General features: G+C 43.0%; 1 protein-coding gene across 2 annotated transcripts in view; it reads right to left on the bottom strand.

Annotated features, from left to right (window-relative positions):
• The window catches only part of PKHD1L1 (PKHD1 like 1), a 378,989-nt gene that overhangs the window by 67,447 nt on the left and 294,646 nt on the right, over positions 1-16,896 (bottom strand). For both annotated transcript variants that reach the window (XM_073679777.1, XM_073679778.1), the window contains exons 46-52: positions 14,107-14,236; positions 12,485-12,726; positions 6,527-6,663; positions 3,210-4,239; positions 2,496-2,687; positions 2,239-2,390; positions 1,973-2,132 (exon numbers count right to left, since the gene is read on the bottom strand). In XM_073679777.1, coding sequence (XP_073535878.1) covers positions 1,973-2,132; positions 2,239-2,390; positions 2,496-2,687; positions 3,210-4,239; positions 6,527-6,663; positions 12,485-12,726; positions 14,107-14,236 — 2,043 coding nt within the window. The remainder of the gene's footprint in view (positions 1-1,972; positions 2,133-2,238; positions 2,391-2,495; positions 2,688-3,209; positions 4,240-6,526; positions 6,664-12,484; positions 12,727-14,106; positions 14,237-16,896) is intronic.

The raw sequence follows: 16,896 nt of genomic DNA, 5'->3' as shown, positions 1-16,896 counted from the left end.
AATCCAATTTCTCATGGTGAACACCATTAATAGTGAGAGGAAATTCACTGACCTTGAGAGTAATATTCTTCAAAGGGGAGCCATCCACAGAAACCACAGCAATGGGGGATGATAAAGGTTCAGGTTTTAAATTGAGTTTTTCCACGAATCCCCCATCAATTACATTCAGTGTAGACCCGCAATCAACAAACACCCGAAATTCCATCAATTTTTCCTGAGCAATCGTGGAAGCAGCTAAAAATATACCCTTGGAATTTAAACAGGCAATACGGGCGTGACTGACCATTTTTTTTTCTTTCTTCATACGAAGCTCACAGCCTTTAATCAAATGACCAGATTTTCCGCAATAGAAACACAAGCCTTCCGAAAAACGACGGTCTTTTTCTTGAGAGCGAGGTGCCACCGATCCAATCTCCATCGGTTCACCACTGTTAGTACACACATTATCATAACCAGAAACTGACATAGCAGAGGATTTGCTCTCATTAACCCTAGCACGCAGTCTTCTATCCACCCGTATAGCTAATTGCATAGCCTGTTGCAAATCCTCAGGTGTAGGATAAGCAATTAGCAGGTCTTTAACCCTTTCACTGAGCCCAGCAAGAAATAGACTTTTCAGAGCAGAATCGTTCCACCCTGTTTGAGTGGACCAACGACGAAAATGTGTACAATATTTTTCCACATTACCCGATCCTTGTTTTAAACGTCTCAACTCAGTCTCAGCTGATGCGACACGGTCAGGATCATCATATAATAGTCCCAAAGCAGAAAAAAAACTATCCACTGATCTGAAGCATGAATCACTAGGTTGCAAAGAAAAGGCCCACTCCTGAGGCTCTTTGCGCAAAAGTGACATTATGAACCCTACGCGCTGGGATTCATCCCCAGAGGACTTAGGTCTCAAACGAAAATACAATAAGCAAGCATTTTTAAATGAAAAAAATTCTCGGTGTTCACCAAAAAATAAATCCGGCAAACATACCTTAGGCTCCAAGAAATGTGCTCCAGGACAGTTACTCACGTGCTGACGGAGCTCGGCCACCTCCAGAGAGAGTCCCTGCAGGCGATGAGCCAAATCCTGAACCGACACCATGATGGAACAGAAAAATCTTTCCTTAGAGAATTTGCTGGCTGGACTTACTGTTATGTTCTGCTACCAAAGCTAAGGAAAGAGAGGAGATCTGTCCCTACTATAGGACTCAGCTGAATCCCTACGATGTAACAGGGAACCTGATCCTGCGATCAGACCTGCTAAAGTCCTAATCTAGTCTGTACGGAGACCTATAGATGTGGGGAGGGAATCCCTACAAGTACTAAGGACTGGGAGGAATATGGGACACCTCCTAACAGAAATAGTAGCAGACAGACGAACAAACAAAATAGATAGAACATAGAGGTCCGTAGACCAAGCAAACTAACAGAGTTAGATACAGAGCACAGGCTAGCTAGAAAGTAGATATACAATGAAGTCCAGCAAAGCCAGAAGGGCGGAGCAGGACTAAATAGGCCAACAAGGTCATGTGACCAGCAAAGGAAAAAAAACCTAACAGCAAGGTTCTAACAGCTGCTTATCACCAGACGAACGAGCAAAATGTAAACAGGACTTGTGCTGCCAAGAACAACAGCAGAACAATGTTACAGATCGTTCATTACACATCTGAAGCCGAGTCAGCCCATGGGCAGTCAACTGGCAGACATGTTTCCGGTTGGGGGTCATTTAACACTGTGCATCACACAATATAAATTGTCCCTCACGGACTTATTTTCTCAAAGGTTATAGCCAATTGTTGGGGGTCCCAGCAGGCGTACAATTTGGAACCAACTTACTGTCAATGATTCCTTTAGACCAATAGGCGCAGTCCAAAGTGGACAACCCCAAAGCAAGCATGTGTTTCAAATAAAACCAATGTGAAATTAATAGAAAAAGGTTAATGAGCAATATTGATTAATAGCGTCACGCAAATGTACGTACCTAGATATGTTAGTGTAGTTGTGTCATTATTAAAGTACCAGTCTCCATTGGTATTATTGCTCCAGCTCAACGCCTGGGTGGATCCATTGCGAATGTCAATTATTTGGAACATGTCAGGCTTCTGAGTAAGGTTGTGGGATATCAGCACATAGTCCTCACTCTAAATATAATACAACCATATGGCAAAGTTACTAAAAATGGCAGAAAAAAAGGTCAGGACAAGTTTTCTAGTCTTAATCAACTGTTTTGTTATGTGTTGACTTTACCTTAAATCCATAGAAAGTGGATGTATAGGAGATGTTTGTGATGAAATCTACATTGCTGAAATACCAGTTAAAGGAATTGGCATTAGGTAACAAGGCCATCCATCCTGGTTTGTGTGTCAAGCGTTTTTGCAGGAAAGGTACAACGCTGGAGCCTGAAAGTAAATGTTACCTTGACTTTAAAGATGGCAAAGAAATAAAGATGGTTTTACAATCACTTTAAGTGTTCGGAAGTGAAAAAAATAAAATCATTAACATACCAAAAGAATTTGAAATAATGACATCCTTTCCAAGAAGAGAAGAAGGAGATGGGTTATTGAAGGCCAGTCTGTGGAAGCTGATGGAGGAATTGCAGACATATCCAGGGAAGCCAGCGCTCCATTCACTGCTTTTGCTGCACTGGGAAGGATCCAGTAGCCCACTGCCTGGTACCACCTTTCCTCCTATCTTTCCTATATTAAAACCAAAATATTTTGTTAATTTCTTATTATTACTAAATTATAAATACATCTATTTTTTTAGGCTAATAAGGAAAGATTTGTAAAATCTTCATATAATAATGATTGAGGCTGATTTCACATCATGAATGGCGACATCTACCCTCGTAGAAAAGGTACTCAGGCAGAAGTTGTAGGAAAGCATCTGCTGACAGATCCTACTGTGTTCAATAAGATCTTCTAACAATCTCATTCTATGTGAGTCTCAGATGTTAGGGAAAGATAGACACAACATATGGAATGCTTTTTTTCCACTGGGAGATAAGCCGCTTGGTGCTGGCAGCAGCTTATAGCTCCTTTCCATATTGAAATAAACATGCATGCTTGGCCAAGTCAAGCATGCATGTTTATGATGGAGTTGTAAAAAATTTTTTTTGGCCGATTAGATGCATACCCAATACAGTGTCAACATTTTAAAGTAAAATGATTATATTTTTGTGTGGCTGAGCTCTGTATGATTGTTATGTAAGGAATTACCTGTGAGCGTTCCATCTGTATCGATTAGAACAACTTCATGCTCCCATCTAAATCCCGCTTTGTTAGGCGAGTTGAAATATTGTATTCCATCGAACTTTGCACTCCAGCCTCCACATCTGTCACCACAAAGACCAATGACAGTTGTAACGGCGATTGCTGCACAGTTTGGTCGGTCGAAGTTCATGAACTTTACAGACGAGACAGTGAGTCCTTCATCAAACGGTAGGGTGATGCCTCTGGCCGTGCAGTAGCTACCTCCAAGTCCTAGCTCATCCAGATGTCCCACAATTATAGCATTTTTAAGGACAGTTCCGCTAACCTCTCCCCATCCACCAACATAAGTTGAAAGGACTCTTTTTGTTTCTATGCCGGAGTCCTCATTATTGATCATGGAGAAGTTGTGGAACTGGAGAGCACCACCATTAACCCATTCAGCTCCTTTCTGACAGTTCCAGGTGGTCAAAGATCTGAAAATAGCTGGAGATGGTGTCGAAGAACTGCAAGATCCACCTACCATTGGGAAGTAATTCTCAAAAATCCAAATGCCAAACCAACCCTGAGAGTGAACAGTGTTATTGTAAAATTCTCCAAGTGGCACTCTCTGCTGGCAAATGTTGGGATTGTAGGAAGGGCCATCTGGGTTTGTGTGCATCCTGTACCAAAAGCCAAAGTGTGTGCCACCAGCTGCAGCATTGTGCCTTATTGTGTTATTTGGATTGGTAACCCAAAACGCTGCTGGGGTAACGTCATCGTTGAGCAAACTGGTGCTTTGACGAACAAAAATGGCCAAGTTATACTGAAGTATATTTCCATATTCAATGCCATCTTCAATGAAGAACGCTCCTCCCATGATGTCGTAGATGACATTATTTTCCACTAGCAGGTGGTGGGTGTTGTGGATGGTCACCGCTCTGTTGTAGGTTTGATGAATTCCACAACCTCGTACGTAGGATTTATATTGGACATCTCCCATTAAATGCCAATGTATCGGATACCGGCCTAATCTGAAAGCCTGCCCGGCATGGAAAACCTGCAAAACAAATGTTTTATATTCTTGTTATTGTCTTACAAGTAAAATGTATTACTACTAGTGTTGAGCGAGTATGTTCTGTTAACTCTTTCGCCGAGTACGGTCGGGCCGAGCTCCGAGTATTTATAGCTGCTCGGTGATGTGTTTGAATCACTCCCGTGTGCATGATTTGCAACTGTTTGACAGCTTTAATACATGTGAGGAATATCTATTTCTTACACATTCCTCACATGTAATAAAGCTGTCAAACAGTTGCAAATCATGCACACGGGAGCGATTCAACCATATCACCGAGCAGCTATAAATTCTCGGAGCTCGGTCCGAGCGTACTTGGATAGAACATACTCGCTCAACACTAATTACTACGAACATAATTAGGATGTTCCATGATTTGAAAGTTACTTTGGGCAAAAAGAACACATAATGTGAAGTGTGAATGAGGCTTTGCAATGTAATAACTTGTATAAAGATCTTTTAGTGTTTATTATGGGTAGTCCTAGTAGGAGAGAGCTTAGTGTGCCATTGACGGACAAAGCTCCAGTTATAGACTTAAAGGGGTTGTCCACTTTAGCTTTATTTTTGTAACTGAGTTGGGGACATGTTTTTGTACATTTTATAAGTATTACAAGTTCATCAGAGTTATCTTTCGTGAAGTGCAGTCAACTTGTTACTGCTGACTTCATCTCAAACTGCTCCTGTTCTCAAAATGGCGACTGATGGAGGAACGTCTGACCAAACCTGTCCATCAGTCTCCACAAATTGAATAATACTGCACATGGGAGAACTCTGCTTTTAATTTCCTTTCTATAGCCTATAATGCTAAAGGACAACCATAGGTACTTTACATATTGCAAACATGTTTAGCAGAGCCAGATACATATTATTTATTTATTGGGTAAATTAGAAATTAAAGCTGTAAGTCGAATCATTGTCCATTTGATCGCTAATAGAGATTAATCTTTGGAAACTCGAATTTGCCAGATTTGCCTTTTTTTAAAAAAATAAATCAATCTCAAATCAAAAGTACTTCAAAGATTCCAATTACTCTTGAAGACATGTTTAACACTCAGAAGTCTCCTAGGACTGAATTGAACACTTTTCAACCTATTTAGTGCAAACACAGCCTTAGTAATGTCAACATATATGGCTATGGGTAAACAGATGGCAACTGGTGATAACCAACAGCGGGTTCTTCACACACTAACCTACTTCACTGCTCTGTTGTCACACACTATGTGTACAGTTTCTTCAGTGTTTATTGACTTTCTCACTATTCCTATGGTTATGTTGTGAGCTGTGACGTCCTCTCAATATCCAGATTCTTGATAAAATGGCTGCCGCATTCCCTGCCTCTGATTTTATACAGGCTACAATAAACTCTTTTGATTGGCTTTGCTATACCATGTGAGATAATAATTACAAGGTATTATAAGGAAGCCATTGGTCTCCAGCAAAGGTCATGTGACCATGGGCTGTTGCATTCTTCCGCAATGTATAAAATGGTGCAAACAGAATCACAAATTGTTCAAATTGACCGGATTCATCAAATTCCTAAAAATTCAACACAAACACAATTTGCATCAAAGTTATTTGCTCATCTCTATCATCTATCATACTGAACTCTAAGGAGGAATCTGGGCTGGTGGGTTGATTTTTCAAAAGCCACGATGAGAACCTGTCTCAACCCTGATGCCAGGTGTTATGGTTAATATTTTGTATCTAGCTTCATTATTATTTAGAAACAATTATATGCTTTTCTATGTCTGTAGTCTTTGCATAAAACTTGATTCATTGAATGTCTGACTAAGCTACTGGTTTCCTGTGAGTTCCCTGACAAGAAGGTTTTATGTTGGGCCACGGGAAGTGTGTTATCACTGATAGTCTATTCTGGTTTCCTCTTCAGTTGCATGTAACGGTTGTAGTTCCGCTTTCTCTAGCTAATAAATATGGTGAGTCTTAGCCGCCTCACACAAGACTCTACCCGCTGACAATTGCATGTCGCATGTATTTCATCTCCCTCCCTTCATCGATGAATTATTTTAATTTGAATCTCACTGGCAATCTGAAGACCCTTTGCTGTCTATTCCAAATCTCTCCCTAAAGAATGGTTTCCATATCACAGGTAATAATTTATATTTCTAGGAGATACGAATTGTCCCTTTCTGGTGCTGTATTCTACCTGATGCCCTGTGCAGATTGAAATCAACATCAATGGACACATTCATAGTATCAAATATGTACATGCTGTAAGTAAAATTAGCCCACAATATTTAGATTTCCAACGTACCTCCACGTATTCTATTCTTCCGATGGACAGAAGTTTACCAGGTTGTGGAGCATGGAACATTATACATCCTCCAAATTGATCACTTCCAATTTCTTCACCAAATCTTCCCTGGAAACAAGTCTGTGTGGCAAATTCACCTAAGGTGACGAGAGGGAGACAATGAGCTATTTTATAGGATTTTAAATCTTTAGATTTCCCTACATCGTAAAATACAATACTTATATGCTCCCCCTAAAATGGCTTTAGGGAAAGGTCATTGTCATTCAAGAAATTTATCATTGCACCAATCCAAGGGCTACCAGCAATCTACAGCAGGTTATGGATGGAGATTGTAAGGCAGCGCTACTTATTATCCTGGGGGATACTCGCTTCGCTGCGTCAAATCAATGCACACCAGCCATATTTTTCGGTATTTCTCAACTCAGCAGTTTATTAACTCCATAAACTGCTGATCACTCAGTCCATCTTAGTGGCTCACCGACACACTGATAAAGTCCATGAGCCCAAGTGGCAGACCGGCCCACTTGGCTCTAATTACAGCCTTCCGCAAGGTAATACTAAACAATGTCCATGTAGATGTCCATAACACAAAAGTATTACCTTTTGCCGGCTTCAGCTGTAATAGTCCATTTCATACGCCCCCACTGTGGCTCTACGGCTTCCCACACGTGGTCTCCAGCCGTCACTCCCTCTAAGGTTTACTGGCATATTACACCTCTCATACCCAGGCTTCACCTTCCAGGACGCTTGTGTGGCACTCCGAGGCTTACTGGCATCCCACACACTCTCACAGAGGAATCCAGGCTTCACCCCCACCAGAGTCCACCAGGCCTCTTGTGTGGCACTCCGAGGCTTACTGGCATCCCCCACACTCTCACACAGGGATCCAGGCTTCACCTCCACCGGAGTCCACAAGGCTTCACACGAGCGGTGTTCCCACACACACACACACAGGGAACAGCCTCGTGCCTCTCACACGGTGCCCACACAGGAGCTCCCAACACACAGGAACTCCTACACACCGGAACACACCCACACAGGAACACACAGGGTTTATATATACTGCAGCACACACACACAGCCACAGATAGGACCTTAACTGTGTGCATAAGGACCTGTGTGATGTCACGGTCATGTGACCAGTCAGTTAAAGGGGAAGGTACATGGTCCTTCAAACACACTGAACCATTAAAGGGATGTCTGCTACATCACATATTCCCCCCCTCTGTTCAAACTTGTGGGGTTGAACACATAATATACACAAACAGTCTATATCCCACAGTTCACACAGAGACCATGCACTTGACCCTTGCGTTGTCCAGCCCCAGGAACATTAGTCATTGACATTAGCCCACTCCTTAGGGATCTACCATCTGTCAATGTCATCGACTCCGTCATGTCACATTTCCGGGTCGTAAACTTGTCAGACTTCACCCGCTCCCAGCGGCTCCCCCGCTCCCAGCGGTCAGTCGTAACCTTGTCAGGTCTCCCCCGCTCCCAGCGGTCAGTCGAAACCCTACCAGGTCTCCCCCGCTCCCAGCGGTCAATACAACAGTGTGACTCTACATAGTTCCGTCCTCTATTGGGTCGATTGTATGGGCCACTCAACCCTGAGTCACTGGAGGTCTCACTACCTCCAAACCCACTCCCAGGACATCTTGAAAGGTCCCTAACCTCAGCTGTTCTGATATTTAGGGAGCCCTTTCTCTGTCTGGTCTAACACTTTCAAAACGGCTGCCATCTTCTGCTGCTCAGATGATGCTGGCTATCCACTTGCAGTCTAGCGAGATTCAACTTTTCCACCTCTCGCAGGTAGGTCACTCGGTACTCCACCAGCATGCTCATATCTGCAAGACTTTCTTCCGTTCCTACAGCGTAGAACGACACCATGCCGTCTTCATCCGGCATCCAGTCCCGAAGATCACGTGGACTGCTTACTTTTACCACACCAGACTTCTTCACCATCATCTGCATGGCTCGGCCATTTCTCCCAATGAGCTCTCTCACCAGAACACGAGGCACCCGGATGACCTCTTCTCGCAGACTGTGAGCCTTTCTCATCAGCTCCAGTTGTCTAGCGGCTTGCTCCGTCTTCAACCGGAGAAACCGCTTCGTGCGAATACATCGCCAATGTATGTCACTCAGGATCACCACCCTCTTCACTGTGACTTCAGTCGTGGACAGGACCACCAGCTGTTTAGCCTCTGAGGTCAAGTACACCTTACAGGCTCCCACGGCCTTCTTAAACTCCTCATGCACGAACTCACGGGTGCATTCTTCCCTCAAGTCTTCGGGTACATCTACGAGGCACTTGTACAGAGACGTTTCGGTCTCACCAGTGGTTTCCAGACGATCAACCAGCTCAGGTTTCAGGGACAACTGACTTCCAGCTCTTCACCCTGGATGCTTCCCCTGAGCTGACTCACAGCTACAACTTCACAACTTTTCGTCTTGACCACCTCCACTTCACCTTTATCTTCCAACACCATACTCTTAGCTCTCCTCAGGTCCACCTTCTCATGGTCTAAGGGAGTAAGTGCAACTTGTTTGCCTTTTCCCTTCTCCAAGGAGACCTCGTTCACCACGTGACACTTTGCTAGGCGACCTTTGAGCTCTAAAACTTCTCCTTCCAGCTCAGTTACTTGCCTCTCGGCAGTCCATCTCTGAAGCTCTTCCTGCTTCAGCTGCTCTTCCATCAGCAGAGCTCTCTCAGACCTCTCCGTCTCCAATGCGCCCACTCGGCTCTCAATAGCCAGTCTCTCACGCTTCTCTTGCGTCCACTGGGCTTGTAGCAACTCCTTGAGCTGCTTGATCTCGGCTCCGACATCCACCGAATCTTCCGAGCCCACATCACTCGAGGAGGTATCTGCTTCATACCTCCCATCACCAGCGGTCAACTCCTGGCTCTGGTCTGTGGCTTTTCCGATGGACTCCTCCATCTTCCCTCGCTCAGCTTCCATCTTGCTGACTGTTTCCTTAAGGTACGTCTCCGCCTTCTGGAGAGTATCACAGGACATCTGTAGCTCCTTCACCTGAGCTTCCAGATCTAGGGTCTTTCCCCGGAGATCATCATTCTCCTCACGGATATCTTGCAGAGTGGTCTCAACCACTTGGTGCTCTTGACCTGCATCCGCCTTATCCTCCTCTAGTTTTTCTTTCACCTTGAGGAGATCCTCATAATCTCTCTTACTCTGTTGCAGTTCCTCATTGAATTTTCCATACCTCTTTTCTGCCTCATGGTCATGAGCAGACACTTCAACTTTTATTGCCTCTTTCAGGGTGGATAGCTCCTGGTCTCGCTGGTACAGAGAGTCCTCCAGCCGCTCCTTCTCCTGCATTAGAGGCTTTACTTGGTCCTGGAACTGCTGCAGCTCCCTCATGAGTTCATCATACTCCTTTTTAGATTTACACAGCTCCTGGTTGAACTGTTCGCGCAGTCGTTCTAGTTCCTGATCACGTCCAGAAACTCCATCCTGCCGCGTCTCCTTCTCAAGTTTCAACTGCAAAACCTCTTCCTTGATTTTGCGGCGGTCCTCCTTAATTGCGTGGAACATCTCCTTCCACTGGACAACTTCCTCGTTGCTTCCCTTTAGATCTCGCTGTAAGTTCTTCACAACCTGGTATACCCTCTGCCGTTCAGACTCCAGGCTCCGCTGGTCTGAGGACACGTTCTCCAGGTCCGTCACCTCCTCTTCTGCCTCTGAAGGAGGATCCACACTTGTAACAATGGCACACACCATTACATTTTCTTTACTTTCACTTTCAGCAAAGAGTACAGGAGCAACCTTTTTGTGACCCCTGCGCCGTCTACAACGAGAGGTGGACTCTCTCCCCTCGTCTAGCCCCTCCTGACTGACCTCTCCTTCTACTTCCGTAGTGTCACCGTCAGCTATGGGGTCTGTGTCACTCCCCATGATGTTGTGGACTACCAGATCACCTCCCCCTTTGACTTTAAACCTCTAAGGTTTACTGGCGTATTACACCTCTCATACCCAGGCTTCACCTTCCAGGACGCTTGTGTGGCACTCCGAGGCTTACTGGCATCCCTCACACTCTCACAGAGGAATCCAGGCTTCACCTCCACCGGAGTCCACCAGGACTCTTGTGTGGCACTCCGAGGCTTACTGGCATCCCCCACACTCTCACACAGGGATCCAGGCTTCACCTCCACCGGAGTCCACCAGGTCTCACACGAGCGGTGTTCCCACACACGCACACAACACACAGGGAACAGCCTCGTGCCTCTCACACGGTGCCCACACAGGAGCTCCCAACACACAGGAACTCCTACACACCGGAACACACCCACACAGGAACACACAGGGTTTATATATACTGCAGCACACACACACAGCCACAGATAGGACCTTAACTGTGTGCATAAGGACCTGTGTGATGTCACGGTCATGTGACCAGTCAGTTAAAGGGGAAGGTACATGGTCCCTCAAACACACTGAACCATTAAAGGGATGTCTGCTACATCACAAGATGTAAAAACTTCATTGAGTAAATTGAAGATTTTACATGTAGAGGAGTCACATTAATTCAAGGAGATTGGAACCAACCATCTATGAACATTAATGTATACATCATTAAAGGTGGTCTTCTATCGAAACAAAAATATTGCTAAATGATCTTTAAATAGTAAGTTAAATAACCAACTAATATGACGCTTTTTTTGATGTTTTTTGTCTTAGCCATTTTTTTTCAGCATTTTTCCATCGTTTTTTGGCTGACTTTTTTACTGGCGTTTTTTGAGCATTTTTTTAACTCCATGGGATAATGAAGAAACCGCTAGCAGTTTTTGCAGGAAAAGCTATTCCAAAAAGGCTCAAGATCATGTCAGGGCGTCTTCCAGGCATCTCTTGCGACTTCCCATTGACTTGTAAAGTATAGAATGTCTTCATAGTGGAAAAAGACAGAAAAATGGTCAACTCACTTCTAACCACTTGGAGTCTTTGGAAACCTGAAGCAGCTAAAAGATGCAAAAAGACTAAACATATGAAGAGCAAGTCGTTTCTCAATAGAAATGTATGTTAGTTCTTTTGAGAGTTTTCTGAGAGCTTTTTCAGGTGGTTTTTGTACCAGAATGTGCCTGAAAAAGATTTTGAGTGCACATACCCCTCATGGGTTTTTAACCATTTTTAACTTTTTTTTCCATTATATATAAACTATATATTACTATGAGGTGCATTATACTTTATAGGATGATTATTGGGATGCATTACACTTTATAGGATGACTATGGTGATGCATTATACTTTATAGGATGACTATGGAGTGCATTATACTTTATAGGATGACTATGGGGGAGCAGTATACTTTATAGGATGACTATGGGGGTGCAGTATACTTTATAGGATGACTATGGGGGTGCATTATACTTTATAGGATGAATATGGGGTGCATTATACTTTATAGGATGACTATGGGGGTGCAGTATACTTTATAGGATGACTATGGGGTGGAGTATGCTTTATAGGATGACTATGGGGTTCATTATACTTTATAGGATGACTATGGGATGCAGTATACTTTATAGGATGACTATGTGGTGCATTATACTAGTATGAATGATGCATTATACTTTATAGGATGACTATGTTGGTGCATTATACTTTATAAAGGACTGTGGGCTGTGCATATATACTTTATTCAGGAGGGGGGAGGGGCTTTGTCCAAATCTTGCACCAGGTCTCGTCAGACTCTAGTTACGCCACTGGTTTCCAGTGAATGTTTTTATGACCAATATTTTTAGAAAATAAGATAAAAAGTGCAAAACAAAAAGGATATTATAATAATATTATATCTTCAAAAATATTCCAATTCATAGGATGCAACAAGATGACCATGAAATGGACTCCTGACATATACACCAAGTAGTACAGTAGATCACATAAAATGTCTGCCATGCTTGCAGCACTTATATCTAGTAGTCATAGAACTTAATAACATTACCAGTATTAAATCCATCCGGACAGGCTGCTATTTTGTCGCTCCATTCCACATTAGTTGATCCTTTGACAACGATATTTCTTGTGAGGAGACCAACTTCTGCTCTGGCCTCAAAAACAGTGTTATCAGGTAGAGTAACCGAAATCCCCAAATGTTTGTACAGTAACGGCTGTGTTAGGGTCACGTTTTTGCCATCTGCAGATACAGACTGAATAGTTCTTTGCTCATTCTGACTTTGGCTGTGTCTGTCAGAGAATAATAAAATTGAATATGGTTAAACTGCGGAATCTATAGTCAGAACATAACTTATTGTTTAGATCAACATCTTACTTTTAATATAATTTAGATTTCACTTTGAGGCTTGGGCTCTGTACTCTTTGATCAGGGTTAGGTGACATCTCATTATTAGCACAGGTAAGAATACAAAGAAAGGCAACACCTCTGTTCTAAAACTAAAGATAGATAACTCAGGATCACATAAGTGATGATAGGTAATCTATAACAGTTCAGTTGCCCCTCCTCCTCTCTGCACAGTGACCTCTGCACAGGTTACAGAGCATGCCCACAGCAGCAAATAAGAATAGATTAGTGAATAAGTAAATGATCATAAGCAAATATCCAAGTATGAATCCATAAGTCATCCTCTCCTGTTAATATTTCTACTAATCTATTTCTTAGATTATTGCCACTACCCAGAAACAGATTTAACTCTTCCATCAGATGTGCATGCTGGGCTTGGCCAAGCATGCATATATTCGGCATAGGGAAAGGGGAATAAGCTGCTGCCAGACATCTCTAGTGGTAGGTTTTCTTCCATGAGCATCAGTGGCTTGGGTTTTTATATCCAAACTGCGGGATCCTTCTTCCTCCCCCAACACTATCTGTCGGGGAATTTTTGGGAGGCCCAAAGTAATTTCAAAGGGATTGTCAGGTCCCTTTGAAATTGCAGAGTTCAATTGACTTTAATATGTAAGGTTCTTTTAGATATGGAGTGGCAAAATGACTTAATATTCTATTGAAATTGGGCTCAGCATTTCTAGAAACACTTCTGACCTACAACTTTTGCCAACATATTACAAATCACAGATTCTGCATATATAACCCCAATCTGTAAAGTGGTACATAGATTTCCTAGAAGCAGACCTTAAAATTTTCAATATTCTTCAGCCAATAGGCTTGAGCTACCTAACAAAAATAAAATCAGTTTTACTCACCCTCCGTTGCCCCAACACTGGCTATCCGTCAATGATCCAGTCTTTGTTGATGGGATGGATCAGTGACATCACGTCCACAGTGCACATGACCGCTGCAACCTGTCACTGGGCTCAGCGGCTGTGCCACTGTAGAGCTGTTGAGCCAAGGGACTGCATTGTAGTTATGATGACACCACTACATCCTGTAAAGATCACCTTGAGCAGAGGAGATAAGCTGGCCCTGGAGCAGTAGCGATAAGCCAGCGGAAAGGAAGTAGAGCTGATTTTATTATTCTTAGCTAGCACTATGGGCTGAAGAAAGTTAAAAAAGAAAACACCTATTATAGGAAACAGCAGGTCGTGCCTTTTTAATTACCATTGACTTCATTGTAATCACAATGCCATTTTCAGGATGTATTCTCATATATATACCTGTGACCAGTTGATGCAATCACTATTTCATCTCCAGCTTTCCAAGTCACATTTTGCAGTAGAATCAGGGATGAGCTCCCAGACTCCGCTGTCTGAGCAAGTCTGGTCCATGTCACCGGTACAGGAATGCCTAACAAAGAGAAAAACATAAGCATTTCCCAAAATTCTTACCCTTTATCACAGTCCTTTCAATGCAATTTTGCAGTGACTTTCATTACTTATCTTGTTCTTGTCATGACTCTGTTGTCCGATATCCAGGGGTCAGGGGCTCCTTCCCTGTTCCTAATGCTAGGGGTGCCCTAACTATCCCTGCTCCCCGGATTACTTCTAATGGTGAAGACGCCGGGGCCATGTACATTAATGAGCCCCTGAATCAGCCCTTAATCTGTTCCCTCCCCCACCGAGGGAAGTGGGGAGTAGTAGTGTATAAAAATACACAAACCAGACTAGCAAGGGAAGACGTACAGGGATGAATAAAAATACCAGTCATACAACTATGCACTCACAACAACAGAGTGGAACACTGGGGATTGAAGGAAGGAAAAAAACTAAATATGAGAGGAAGAAGATTTGCACACAGCCGAATCATCAAGCAACAGTCTTTAGAGAAATGCTCAAAATGCCTCCTCAAACAACCAACTCCTCCAGCTTCATAAACAGGCAGCATGAAACTAACATAGCTAGAGGCGCATATATTTAGCAGAGGAGAGTGGCCAACACTGAACAGCTGAGACCATCAATGCTGGAAAGCTCTGGAAGCTCTCAACTGAACAGCTTAACCGATGCACTGCGGGCAGAAACCTGCACCATTTAATACGATGGTGAAGTGCTTCTAATCAGTGCAGGAGTACAGGAAATCAGACGCTGCGGTCTTCAGGCACCTATCTGTCAGGGTAAACCAGTGACAGTTTTGGTCCGGAGATACAGCCTGTGTTATAACTTCAGAGCTGCATTTATTATTCAGCTGCTATTAGAAATAGTTCAAAAGCTTGTTGCCTTCTATACATTGTTGTACTGATTATGGACTACAGACAAATCTTCCCAGAATTAAAATCAATATAGCAATATCAGTATAAATGCTAAACCAGAAAGAAATGTAGGGAGATATATGATATGGAGCATTCGCAATAGTTAATCCAGCTCAGTGAGACTGTAGATTGATCTACAGTTAATAAATAAAGTAATTTCCATCCTAAAAGTAAGGGTCAGTTTGGAAAAACTGACCGGCGATACTAAACGACAATCAACAAATATTTACTGATAGGCAGTAGTCTAACAGCCTACTCTACTTACATAGGAGGATTGAGCTAAATAATGCACATTGAACAGATGATTAAGTGCCCATAGGCTACCATTATTCTCAGCAGCACAGGTCCTGTTTACACAGGACAATGTACTGCCAAGAACGATGATTTTTATCCTATTCAAGAAACATTTCACCCAATGAATGAAAGCTTTGCTTGGGATAACACTACAAGATTATCCTAAGACTAGTGATGAGCGAGCACTAAAATGCTCGGGTACTCGTTGCTCGGGTTGAGCAAATTGGAATACTCGGGTACTCGACCCGAGCAATGAGCCCAATGTAAGTCTATGGGAAACTCGAGCATTTTTCAGGCGGCTCCCTCCGGCAGTTTGCACAGGGCCTAAAAATTGCCCAAATCGATGGGAACAGTGCTCAAATGACATGGGAACAGCATGGGGAAGACCCCTGGAAGCATTTCTGACTCCCAGATCACTGCTGTCAGCAACGTTGTCAGAGTATTACGCCACTTTTACGGACTCACAATAAAACATACAAAAACTAAACCAAAATGGATTTTCCTGGGAAATATGTTAAGGAACATCCTTTCCAGGGTAATGACTTGTATATAAGGCAAAATAAATAACCAAAACCAAAAATACTCCTCCACAACTTGGGCTATGTTCACACGTAGCGTTTTTGATGCATTTTTGCACTTTTGCATTGCTTTCAACCAAGACAAATGCATTCACCAGGAAATGTAATTTTAACATTTTACAACCTTATCTGGCCATGTGGTGTGTGACACATCAGACACATGCATAGAGTGCTGAAAAGACATGGGGACAGCATGGGGAAGACCTCTGGAAGCATCTCTGACTTCCAGGTCACTGCCTAAAAGTGTGCCCATCGTAAGTGATCCTTGGTGCATGCGAAGATGCCTCCCGCCATGAACCTGTCGTCCTTGTCCCACTGCAGCGTTCAGTTGTCCCTACCCCATTCCTTGGAATGCAAGCGCAAGAAGCAGGCAGCCAGCCACCCACAGGCTGCAATACTATACTGCCAAAATTTTGACAGCTGCTTGCACTTGAAATGTGGCCTATTAAGCTCATGGAGGCAGAAGCTTTTCACAACATATAAGTATATAGTCCGGCACTCATACAGTAGTGTGAAGTATAATTTTTAATTGAATATTAACAGTTCCTTCAGAAATTCATAAGAAATGCAATCCATACACTGTAACGTTTCGGTCGTCCAACTACGACCTTCATCAGACACTAATGTATAAACAGAAACAAATAAAGCATAAACATAAAAAATAAAATAAAAAATACATAAGGTGAAAAATAGCAAAAAATACTTTGTCCAGGAACAGACAGGTAATAGAACACTTCATAGGAGCTTGTGGAGGATACTCTCTGTTGTAAACACGATGTGTTGTAATGGAATAAATAAATGGAGAAGGGTCATATGGGGAACTGAACAAGCCTCATCAAAAATTAGTATATCCGAACAGGAATTTCATAGTGAGACTGGCAAATGTGCCA

Source organism: Phyllobates terribilis, unplaced genomic scaffold (assembly GCF_046119375.1).
Source record: "Phyllobates terribilis strain yellow unplaced genomic scaffold, ASM4611937v1 Scaffold_4__5_contigs__length_816908805, whole genome shotgun sequence".
Taxonomy (NCBI): domain Eukaryota; kingdom Metazoa; phylum Chordata; class Amphibia; order Anura; family Dendrobatidae; genus Phyllobates; species Phyllobates terribilis.
Note: the sequence above shows the minus strand (reverse complement) of the source record. Positions and strands in the feature narration are given on the sequence as shown.